Below are 12971 nucleotides of genomic sequence, written 5' to 3' on the forward strand. Positions count from 1 at the left end.
AGGTAAAGAAGAAGAAGGAGTCTCAGTTTTCTTTCTCAGGTGACTGCATAGATGATGGTGCTTTTTACTAAGAAGTACATGTAACAGGAGTTGCTGTCGTGGCCCAGAGGTTAACGAATCCGACTAGGAACCATGAGGTTTTGGGTTTGATCCCTGGCCTTGCTCAGTGGGTTAAGGATCCGGCGTTGCCATGAGCTGTGGTGTAGGTTGCAGACGCGGCTCAAATCCCGATTTGCTGTGGCTCTGGTGTAGGCCAGCAGCTACAGCTCCGATTCGACCCCTAGCCTGGGAACCTCCATATGCCGTGAAAGCGGCCCAATAAATGGCAAAAAGACAAAAAAAAAAAAAAAAAAAAAAAAAAAAAGACCAAAAAAAAAAGAAATACATGTAGCAGAGTCAATAGGGAAGATGAATCTGGTTTGAATAAGTATAATTTAAGGGTCTACTGGGCACCCAAATGTGCTTATCCAGCTGACTGTTGGAAATGTGGGTCTGGAGCTCAAAGGGGACAGTTGAGTGGGAGATGAAAACGTGGGCAAAGCCTGCATATAGGGGGCAAATGAAACCATGGAATAGAGGAGATCTTTTCAAGGAGCATGTATAGAGGGGTAAGAGGCCTAAGGCCTGGTGCTTTAAGAGTAGGCAGAAGGTGAGAAGCCTGTAGACACATCCAAGGGGGGCATTTGGAAGGCAGCTATGTTTATCACTATACCAACAATGCTGAGGAGGAGCATTTGTCCAAGGAGCAAGACAGTGATCAGGCAAAAAACGTTTATGGCATTAAAGGGAAGAGAGGGAGAGGATCAGGACAGAGGGAGTGGTCAGCTGGGTTGCTTGCAGGTCAAGAAGATTAAGGACTGAAAATTAGCTACTGGGGATACCAGGTATTAAGAATGGGGATTTGAATAAGGAGAATTTTAGAAGCCTGAATGCAGGAGCTGCAGAAAGGAATGAATGGTTAGAAGGAAAGCTGGAGAGAGGAGCTTGAAAATGAAAGAAAGATGAGCAATAGGAGTTCCCGTCGTGGCGCAGTGGTTAACGAATCTGACTAGGAACCATGAGGTTGTGGGTTCGATCCCTGCCCTTGCTCAGTGGGTTAATGATCTGGCGTTGCCGTGAGCTGTAGTGTAGGTTGCAGACGCGGCTCGGATCCTGCGTTGCTGTGCCTGTGGCATAGGCTGGCAGCTACAGCTCCGATTCGACCCCTAGCCTGGGAACCTCCATATGCTGCAGGAGCGGCCCAAGAAATGGCAAAAAGACAAAAAAAAAAAAAAAAAAAAAAGAAAGAAAGAAAGAAAGATGAGCAATAAGGCATACAGAAGGTTTAGGTAAAAGCCCAAGGGCATAATAAACCTCTGTAGGCTGAGGGGAAGGAGCTGAAAAAGAGGACTAGGTTGAAGACAGGGAGAAAGTTCTCAGGGAAGGAGCTGGGACCAGATGGAGTTTAGAGCACGTGTGGTCAGGCAGCCTCAGTCAGGACTCAGCCTCAACAGGTATATGACTAGAGGGGAAATGTTTCTCTTTGTAGCCAATGATTTATCAGGGGATTTGTAGAGATTGCTGGTAGTGGTCTGGGGAACACTTGGATGATAGAGGCTAGGGGTGGATGGGATGGGGAAGGGACTGCTTAGAAGTCCTGTTGAAGAGGAAATCTGTTCTGATGGGAGAGGGTAGTGATGGGAAGAGGGACTGAATGAAAATCATGTTTTAGGAAGAGGTGAAATAAAAGGACTGCTTTGCACAGTGGGAGATGGAGCCTGACAAAAGCCTTAACTCAGCAGAAGGGTCTCAGGGCTAAATGCAATTTGAGGGGCAGTGCTGTACCTTTTGTGGGATTTTTTGTAAGCCATCCTCCCATCAAGTATATGTGCACTGTTAGATGAAAGAGGGGTGTGTGTGTGTGTGTGCGCGCGCACACCTGTTGAAAGAGCTCTTTCTCAAAATACCAGAACATTTGCCCACACCACGCATCCCCCTTCTGGAGCTAACAATACATGAAGGTAGGGAAGGTGTCTTCTTTCTCTCTTTTTTCATCAACACCAAAGGGAAAGTGGTGCTATTCCTCTTTTGTCCTTTGGTGGGTATAGAGAATATAAGATCCAATTTTGATGGATGGTGAGACAGCAGCTGCAGCTTCGCTGGTGGCAAGAATGGCAGTGCTTGTCTGAGGAGGAAAAAAACAATCTGTCTCCTAGGGATCTGGACCCCTCTGGGGCTCTAATGAAGCTCCAATACCCCCTCACACAGAAGCAAGGAAGGAGGCAGCATCTTTATTTTATAAAACTGGCCACTTAGCATGCAAAAAATGGTGACTCTATGGATGGTGGCAGTGTTGGTAGTGACTGGCAGCTTTAACAAAGGGGCTCATAAGAGGGTGTCACCCCTCATTATTCCAGTCAGGACCCCACCTTTGGTTGGTAGGGCCAATCTGTGTAAATACTGAGCATAAACATTGCGCTTCTGAAGCTGTGGAGTGGGGTATTTAAAAGTCACAGAGAAAAGGGAACCCTCCTTCACTGTTGGTGGGAATGTAAGTTGGTACAACCATTATGGAAAATAGCATGGACCTTCCTCAGGAAACTAAATATAGAACTACAATATGGGAGTTCCCATCGTGGTGCAGCGGAAACAAATCCGACTAGGAACCATCAGGTTGCAGTTTCAATCCCTGGCCTCACTCAGTGGGTTGAGGATCCAGCATTGCCATGAGCTGTAGTGTAGGTTGCAGGCATGGCTCAGATCTGGCGTTGCTGTGGCTGTGATGTAGGCTGAAAGTTGTAGCTCAGATTGGACCCCTAGCCTGGGAATCTACATATGCCCTGGGTGTGGCCCTGAAAAGCAAAACAAAAAAAAAGCAAAACAAAAAACAAAACAAAACAAAAAAACAAAACAAAACAAAACAAAAAACAAAAAAAAAGCTATAGTATGATCCACCAGTCCCACTCCTGGGCATATATCTGGACAAAACTGTAATTCAAAAAGATACACGCACCCATATGTTCATAGCAGCACAGTTCACAATAGCCAAGACATGGAAACAACCCAAATGTCCATTGACAGATGAATGGGTTAAGAAGATGTGGTTCACATATACAGTAGAATACTACTCAGCCATAAAAAAGAATGAACTAATGCCATTTGCAGCAATATGGGTGCAACTGGAGATTATCATACTAAGTGAAGTAAGTCAGAAAGAGAAAGACAAATACCATATGGTATCACTGATATGTGGAATCTAAAATATGGCACAAATGAACCTATCTGCAAAACAGAAACAGACTCACAGGCCTGGAGAACAGACTTGTGGTTGCCAAGGAGGAGGGGAGAGGGAATGGGACGGACAGGGAATTTGGGGTTAGTAGATGCAAACTATAACATTTAGAATCGATAAGAACGAGGTCCTACTATACAGCACAGGGAACTAAATCTAGTCTCTTGGGATAGAACATGATGGAAAATAATATGAGAAAAAGAATGTATGACTGTGTCACTTTGCTGTACAGAAGACATTGACACAGCATTGTATATCAACTGTACTTTAATAATTAAAAAAAAAAGCCACACAGTCTGACCAATCATAGCTTTCCCAAGTACTGGGGGCAAGTTATTGAATCTCCCTAAACCTCAGTTTCTTATTTTTAAAAAAAATGATGATTATACAATGTCTTTCTCGTTAAAGTGTTCTAAGGACTTATTGTAAATCTTTTAGACCAGGTAGTAAAGATTTTCACCTAGCAGCTGGCGGTAAAGCCCTCAATTATGAGTATCTCAGTGAAGGTAAGAACACGTTGTTATTGGCATTTTGGGGTGGCACTGAAATGCCTAGATCTTGGAGATATTGAATCTGAATGTTAATGTTAATGACTATGTTTATGTCATAGGTTGGGAGAACCTCAACATTGCAATTAAATTGTTTCCCATCTTATGCTTAAGTGTAGCAAGCAACTTAGAGTTAAGAAGAAAGCAGCAACAATTAATTACATTAGAATGCTGCTGAGCTTTCAAAAGCAAAAGAATTCCTGGATTTATACTCTCAGTGTATAGCATATTTTGTATCAGGCACACATTCGCCCCTCTTTCTCCAGTTTCATTAATTCTGTCTTCAAGATGTTTTTCAATATTCTGAAAGAATGTACAGAGACGCCTATTTACTACTGACTTTGCTACCTATTTTAATTCCACTGAATTCTGAAAAAAATTCACAGAAATAGAAAAGGATGGCAGTCTAGGTTGATTCACAACTGTTATTATGTTTCTCAAAGTATATTTGTGGAGCTTCTCTTTGGATATTAATGCATCCTATGAAGTAAGGATCCTTATTTCACAGACTGGGAAATCCTGGTTATAGAGGTTTCATTTCTATGTAAAAGTTTCCCAGAGACTCACTCTGCTAAACAAGACTCCTGGGTTATTCTGATACATACCTTGAGTAGACAACTCTTGAGATGACTATAATTAAAATAATGAAAATGAATTTTTATGAGACAGCATGGTGTGCTAGACTTCACACAATTCTTCCTGATGGTAGTGCCTGTAAGAATGTAGATTTTTCTGTGAAAACAATTAGCAGGCATCCTTGTTTGTGTTTGTGTCTTACCATGTGAACATTCTTTGGGGCAAGTTTGGCATCAGTGGTAGGGTGAGGGGGAGACTAGGAAGCAAGAGATTGGCTCATCTTCGTGTGGGTTGTTAGGGACAAAACTCCCTTTGTTGAGGCATCTTCTATGAGAGTGTGGTTTGTAGGCACTTTTGATGAAAGGAAATGCGATATTTCACGGTAAGGAGAATGAGGAGCAGCAGAATCTCTCAGGGGTGGTATCAAGAGAGGTGAAAGTGAGAGGAGAGTGATGGAGCTGAGCTTTCATTTCTTAGCTTGATGTTTGCATCAGTTCACTTTATGCAGATGTTGGCACAGCTACCAATGATGCTATTTTGGATTTTCAGATAACTTAGAAACTTAAGCCACACAGTGTTTCTATGAGGACACTGTTTAAACAATGACAATGAGCAATTTTGCGGAAAAGAGGATGTTTGTCAAATTAGAGGATCAAATTCTATTATCCTTACTGAGGGTAGAAGGAAAGCCTGGTTAACAAAGTGTTACAGCATCTCTAAATCTCCTACATAAGCTTTCCAGGGGAGGATGATGATATGATAGCTTATTGTGCAGAGTGAAAGATCCAATTATCCTCATATTAACAATTTTACTTTTTTTTTTTTTTCTGACCTGCTAGGAAGCTAAGGAGTGACTTTTGAGAGCAGAGGTTGGGATTTCATGAACTGCTTGTGGAATGGATGAGAGGGTGATGTGTCTATGACATCTGTCACCCTACCGATCCCCTGGGTTCATTCAGAACTGTCCTCAAATGGGATCTGAGGGTAAACTGGACACTCTGTGGCTTATGGCAAATATTTCCTTTGAGTAGCTTGGTTTAAAGACTAATTGTCCCAATCACATATCACCTCTGAGAACGCTGGATTCTCATATTGTTTCTCCTTAGAATGAACTGCCTTAATCTCTACTTGTTAATTCTTCAGAGGAATAGTGCATGATATTATTGCATATTATGCATGATTTTATTTCATATGTATTCAAATCATAGTAGGATGCATGGCTGTATCTAATATCTGTTTTACTTAAAACAGATCATTTGCCTAAACTTCTCTAAATAGACCCTGACCAGAATCTCATATTCCTACCCCCAATCTCCACCACATACTCAACCCAAATATTACAATATAATTGAAATTAGATTAAAAAATTAAATGACATTTTGTGAGCTGTTTAAAAGGGTCAGCAATGTGTTTGAGCATTACGAGATTAACCTTTGCTCATTTGGGAAAATGCAGACTTCAATAGGGATTCTGTGGCTGGGGTTGCACTTGCTAAAAGTTTAAAACAGTAATTTTTTCCTAAGAAAGGTCATCTTGAGCTAAAATGTCAAATAAATTATTTAGATTACTGAATTAGAAAAGTGAGGATCTGACAGGCTGAATTTTTTATGCACATTAGCCACAGCCGGGGTCTCTCTATGCTCTTTTTATTAGGTAAAGTGCACCCCCTTTCCTCTTATTAAAAATCTCTCCATTTAGTCCAATATACTTCCTTTGATAGATGACTGCTGCTTTTTGAGCATCCAAATACATGAGGCTGCTGAATTCAGATGGCCCATATTCATTCTGCATGCCTCCTAGGTTGGCTTCTAGGGAAGAGGCAAATGAGAGGACACAGAGAATAGAGCAGACAGGCAAGCACATACACCAACAATAAATGGTTGTATATATGTGTGCATATAAACACATAAGCATGTAAATAAACATGCTTTTTTTTTTTTTTAAAGAAGATAACCTTGGGCTTTAGGAAAATAGAAATGCTCTCTAAGGATATATAGTGTGTTTCTAATAGGGAATACATAAAATCAGATTGTTCCCAGTTAGGAAGGAAATGATACCAAAAATTAAATGGGTTTGTGACCATGTGATCTAAAAAATTCTTCTAGAAGCAAGAGTACTCTTTAAATGAATCTCTTGATGCCAGTGCCACCTGGGAGATAATGACAACTTTCTGGTTAGTGCTTACTTTCATAGAGCATTCGGAGTCTTTCAGAAAACTTCTTTTTCCCCCCTTTTATGTTATGGTTTATTACTGGGGATTAAATATATTTCCCTGTGCTATACAGTAGGACCTTGTTGTTTATCTATTTTATAACAGTAGTTTGTATCTGCTAATCCCAAACTCCTGATTTATCTTCCCTACCCCCTTTCTCCTTTTGGTAACCATAAGTTTGTTTTCTGTGTCTGTAAGTCTGTTTCTACTAGCCTATCTATGTGCAAGCTAAAGGTCAAATATATCTGTTTTTACACACACACACACACACACACACACCACATCTTCTTTATCCATTCATATGTTGATGGACAGTTAGGTTGCTTCCACATCTTGGCTATTGTAAATAGTACTGCTATGAACACTGGGGCGCAGGTACCTTCGGAAAACCTTATTGCAGGTAGATGATGCTGGTCCTAATTCTTTTTATACATGAGGAAACTGAGTTATAAAGCTGGCAAAGTAGTGATGATGGGGCTTGATTATATCACAGACTTGTGGACTTGAGTCCTAACACTGACTCTTGGCTCCTTCCTCACTAGGATATCTATGTCAAAAAAAATTTTTTTTTTTTGCCTTTTCTAGGGCTGCACCCGCAGCAGATGGAAGTTCCCAGACTAGGGGTCTAATTGGAGCTATAGCCGCCAGCCTACACCAGAGCCACAGCAACGTGGGATCCAAGCCGCGTCTGCGACCTACACCACAGCTCACGGCAATGCCAGATCCTTAACCCGCTGAGCAAGGCCAGGGATCGAACCCTCAACCTCATTGTTCCTAGTTGGATTCATTAACCACTGAGCCACGACGGGAACTCCAAATTTGTTGTTTCTTAAGGAGAGAAGTTCTTTAGAATGTTTAGTTGAATGTTTTGGTGCCTATAGGTGAAAATATAGGTGGCATTTCCAAGTGTCTTTCTATCTTCTATATATAAAGTACAGAGCATTCTGAATTTCTGTGAGACTTTTAGCTTCTACCTCTTATGTTTCTGGCTTATATGTATGTATATTTTGCCAGCTCCTCTTTTCAGAGAAGCTGGGGTAGAGTTGAGATTAGAACTCAGAATTTAGAGATTTTGGTTCTAAATCTGTAGCTGGATCACATCATTTTTTTTTCTTCCTCCTCTTTCTGTAAGTTCCATTTCTTCCCCATTTTCCCTTCTTCCTCTGTCTTTAGCTATCTACTGACCACTCTCTTACTTGGATAATGTTGATGCCCTGCATTTCGAGACCTCCTTGCAGTTGGATAAAGCGTTATGACTAATTCTGGCAAGCTGAAGTGTGCCCTTATCCATTGAAGAACTGAAAGGCTATTATGTACCCTTCTGCTTATGTCTTCTGTTGCCTTGGCAATTGTGACAGAGACTTTGAGTTGTAGTGGTGGGATTAAAACTATGCAGTCAATTATTTGGAGATATGCTAGAGAGACACCAATACCTGCAGTGGATTTTCCTTGAGGAACACATTAACTTTTGTTGGATTAAGCCTTTGGGGTTTCTGAGTTAGTTATCACCATAACATAACCTTGCTTTATCTGAGTAAAACTGGTTAAAGATGTCTTTTTGTTCAGAATTTTATTATTAATAAAAATCTATTTTTTCATTCTTTTGTTCTTCTCTTGCCCCTTATCTTAGTTGTTTTCCTCTTAAACAGGGTCTCTGTGAGTATCTAAGTTTGTATAAGATGAGCATTCTTTTCCTCTGTCCTCAATGATTTTTCTCTGTAACATTCTTAACAAAATGTCTATACTTGACCTCTCCCTGTGTGTAATAAGAAACCAGGAAGTGCTGACACACACAAAAAATGTTAAATCCCAATATTTCTTCCACGTATTCAAAGAGTCCCTGGCAATTTCGGAATTTACAAATGTCCAGTTCTAGAGAAAGAGTTCAAAATGAACAAAATGAAAGGGTTTCACAATGTCTATTCCTTTTCTATCACTGTGAAAATAAAGACATATTGCTTTACCCATGGCCCATTAGGTCACTGAAATTTGGAATGCATGACTGTGGTTTTCAATTGATCTTTAATTTGAAAGCATCTGAGAAGTGGTCTAAGAATTGCCGGGCCCTAGATACAATTTTCCAAACATCATCTGAATTTTTGGCATTGAAGTTACACTAACTTTAAGAACTTAAGAAATTGGCTGATGCAATACAAAGGATAGCTCAAACTTTCTCAAGCTTAAAGTCTTTGTAGGGGGTAATACTCTCAGGGATAATGCATTCCTAAGCAACTTTCTTAAGTCATGAAAAGGCCTCTGAAACTAAGTAGACTTTTACATGTGGCCCAAGCTTTTGCATGTTTTAGAGTGTGTGTACCTGGGTATGATCTTGATTTATATGGAATTCTCTAAAGGTTGAGGTCAGGGTATGTTATACCCTTTATTCATAAAATTTCCAGTATATTCCTAGAAAAAGAGCTCTCAGTGACTCCTAAATTAAGTCTGAACTCCTTGGTCTCTACGCTTCTCTATAATTTAGTTTTCTCTGTGAAAACTTCTTTCATTACACACAGTTTCCTGATCCAGTTGAGCAGCTCATTCTGAACTTAAAGCCTATGTTCAGACTGTTTTCTTATCTTAGGGTTCTCTTCTTTTCTCCTCCTCTCCTATCTTTGATTTGTTGATTCTTTAAAGTCAGTCCCAAGCCTAACTCCTTCACTAAACCTTTTATTACCAAAGCCAAAACAATTTCTGGTGGTTACCCTTGGGACTGCTTTTATATGTAATGTAATAAATTATAAATCTCATGTTGGAGATGTAAGGAATGGGGGTGAAGATGGAACAATTTTTTACAGAGAGGTCTGGGAAATGGAGCCAAACTTTGGACTGAGTGGTGACCAATCAGTATTAGGTAGAAGATACAAGAAAATTAGGCACAGTTGGTAATGGATAAGCAAACAAAAAACCAAACAAAACCCCCAGAAAGTTACATGTAGGTAAAATGGGACCTTGTAGCATGATTGCTAAGTATCTGCAATCATGAGATGTCCCTCTTACCTATACTCTGGTGTCTCGTGTGTGACTAAGAGTGGGCATCTCAAGAGATTGTTTACAAACTTTCTATCACCTCTACCAACAAGGCCAGACTAAGGTTTTCTTAGGTCATAATGAAAAGCTAAATTGCTGTTAGTCGAGAATATACTTACGATTAGTAGAGTCTTCCATACTTCTCCAAGGTCGATGTATCACTGATTCTACAAGTTATATGCCTGTATGTTTCTGGGCAAATTAGTCATGAATCTCTGCTGTAACAGAAACACAACTCCAAATTGACTCACTAAGCAAAGGATTCCTGTGGCTAATTCCTCAAAAGAAGGAAGGTTCTGTTATGAACACGCAAATGTATTTCCATTCAACTAGGAGTGTAGGATAGCCCAAAAGAGTATTTTGGCTCCCTTTCTCTAATCATTGGAGTGAACCCCAGATCCATGATGAGCAAAGACATTTCCTTCCGGGCCGAATATAGCAGAAAGCAATAGGACATAGAGTTGGGTGGGTAAAAGGTGGATACTGAGGCAGATAACTTCTCTAACTCCAGAACTTGTTTTCAGGTTGATGACCTTTTGTGGCATTACCGTTATAGGCTGGTATCTGAATGATTTTCCCTAAAGTGTTAAGTTTGATATATATAAACTCGACATCTATATAACTTAGAAGAAAATCTGAAAGTCCTCCTGTGTATATTAAAGCTTTCCTAGATGTTCTGGATTTGAAATAGGAGTGATGGATAGAATCAGAGCAGCACTGGTGGTGGTGATAGTAGTGGCAGTGTGTGTGTGTGCATGCGTATGCATGTCTATGTATGTGTAATCCATGATACCAATAGAATGGTATATTCTTTTTTTATTAAAGTATAGTTGATTTACAGTGTTGTGCCAATTTCTGCTGTATGGCAAAGTGACATAGTCATATATACATATACATTCTTTTTTTTTTTTTTTTTTGGTCTTTTTTGAGGGCTGCACCAAGGAGCTGGAGCTGTCGGCCTACACCACAGCCACAGCAATGCCAGATCCAAGCCACATCTTTGACCTACACCACAGCTCACGGCAATGCTGGATCCTTAACCCCCTGAGTGAGGCCAGGGATCAAACCTTCAACCTCATGGTTCCTAGTCGGATTCATTTCCACTGCGCCACTATGGGAACTCCTACGTATACATTCTTTTTCTCATATTATCTTCTACCATGTTATATCCCAAGAGATTAGATATAGTTTCCTGTGCTATAGGTAGGACCTCATTGCTTATCCATTCAGAATGTAATAGTTTACATCTACTAACCCCAAATTCCCAGTCTATTCCACTCCCTTCCCCTTGGCAACTTTCTGTCTGTGAGGCTATTTCTCTTTTGTAGATAGGTTCATTTGTGCCATATTTTAGATTCCACATATAAATGATATCATGGTATTTGTATTTCTATTTTTGATTTCCTTCACTTAGTAGGGGAACCTCCAGTTGCATCCATATTGCTGAAAATGGCATTATTTCATTCTTTTTTATGGCTAAGTAGTATTCCTTTGAGTATATGTACCACATCTTCTTAATCCATTCATCTGTATGGATTGGATATTAGGTTATTTCCATGTCTTGGCTATTGTCAGTATTGCTGCTATGAACATATAGGTGCATATATCTTTTTGAATTTTACTTTTGTCCAGGTATATGCCCAGGAATGGGATTGCTGGATCATATGGTAGATCCATATTTAGTTTTCTGAGGAACATCCATGCTGTTTTCCATGGTGGTTGTACCAGTTTACTGAAATGGTATATTCTAAATGGAGGCATAAATGATTAGATTAAGTTAACCCTGACTTGAGGAGACATTTGTAAGATGAAGGAAAATCTGCATCTGAGGTACTTTTGCAATGCACAGTGTAACATTTCATGTGGTTATCAGTCCGCTATTGGTGGTGTGCAAGGAAGAGGTGGTTCTTGTCCTGAAGTGCTCTAAAAAAAGCCCATGTAAAACTGGGATTTGGAGTTCCCATTGTGGCTCAACAGTAACAAACCCATCTAGTGTCCATGAGGATGTGGGTTCAATCCCTGGCCTTGCTCAGTGGGTTAAGGATCCAGCATTGCTGTGAGCTGTGGTATAGGCTGGCAGCTTCAGCTCAGATTCAGTCCCCAGCCTGGGAACTTCCGTATGTCAGAGGTGCAGCCCCTAAATAAAATAAAACAAAAAATAAAATAAAATAAAATAAACAGGGTTCTTGGTTAAAATAGATCATGGAACCAGTATATTTCACATAGTCACAGGATAATCCACAGACTCTGAATTCACTCCACTTCAGTTATCAGGAGTTCCTCACTGCCTTCACCTGATCCCTGGGGCTTGTATCTCTAGCTTGAGGGAAACCCTGTTATCTTTGGTGTCTAATTATTTTTGGAGAGTAGGGGACAGATCTCTCTGCAAAGGGTCTGAGAAATGTAGTGACTTTTTAAAATTTTATAAGACACTATTGTATAAATAGACTAAAGATGGCACATATATATTGGCCCCTATGTTATTTATTTCTTTATAGCAGGCTACAACAGTTAGATCAAGGCCTGCCAGTGCCAAGCTCAAAATCTTACATGTCTAGTTGCTTTAAATATCACTTAAATAATCATATTTTAAATTATTTAGAGTATACACCCCACACAATTATATCTAATATCTACCATCCATAGATAAGACAAACCCTGTAGTTACAAACGACTCCAAACTACTGCTCCCTTTAGGGCTTTCTAGCCTAGAGACTGAAGAGTGACAACACCTGCAAATGTCAGCCCATCTCTGATTCATCCCTCCACCAAGTCCACTGCCCTCTTCCCCTTTTGGGTCACCCAGATGGGCTCTGCGCTGCTCTCACTGGAAAGTTTTTTATTTCTCTTGGAAGTATGAGGGCTTCTTCACGCACTGCCTGATAAAGCTGTTCAAGCACTGCTTGATAAAGCTTATTGTGCAATACTGCCATCTTGTAGTCCTTTGTTTATCTTGATCTTTTCTGAAGTCCTTGAACTCAGCCTAGATACTCCCATTTTCCCCTCAGAAATAAGTAGAAATGATGTTAGAAGTGTTTACCAAGTTGTTGGCCCTGAGCTCTGCCAGTCAGAATGGACACAGCTGGAAGCCATTGACACAGGATGTTTGTACAGCAGTTTCCTTTGATGGAGTGCCCCCAGACATCCAAATGGATTAGGTTTATTCACTTATTTATCTATTTAAGAATGTGTTGAGTGCCTGCAGTGTGCCAGGCACTATCCTGAAACTCCACTAAGTATTGCTAACTGGGGGTGTCGGAATACTGTGCAGTACATGAGATGAAACTTGGTAGATTGGCTGGAATGGCACCAGTGAGAAATTCTTCTGACAGGAGAT

The 12971-nt window shown here is 40.3% G+C and overlaps 1 protein-coding gene across 1 annotated transcript in view; it reads right to left on the reverse strand.

Moving 5' to 3' along the window:
- The window catches only part of TMCO5A (transmembrane and coiled-coil domains 5A), a 92037-nt gene extending 79470 nt beyond the window's left edge, over window positions 1–12567 (reverse strand). The window contains exon 1 of the mRNA XM_021084931.1: window positions 12463–12567. Coding sequence (XP_020940590.1) covers window positions 12463–12567 — 105 coding nt within the window. The remainder of the gene's footprint in view (window positions 1–12462) is intronic.

The sequence above is a fragment of the Sus scrofa genome, chromosome 1 (genome assembly GCF_000003025.6).
Source record: "Sus scrofa isolate TJ Tabasco breed Duroc chromosome 1, Sscrofa11.1, whole genome shotgun sequence".
Taxonomy (NCBI): Eukaryota; Metazoa; Chordata; class Mammalia; order Artiodactyla; family Suidae; genus Sus; species Sus scrofa.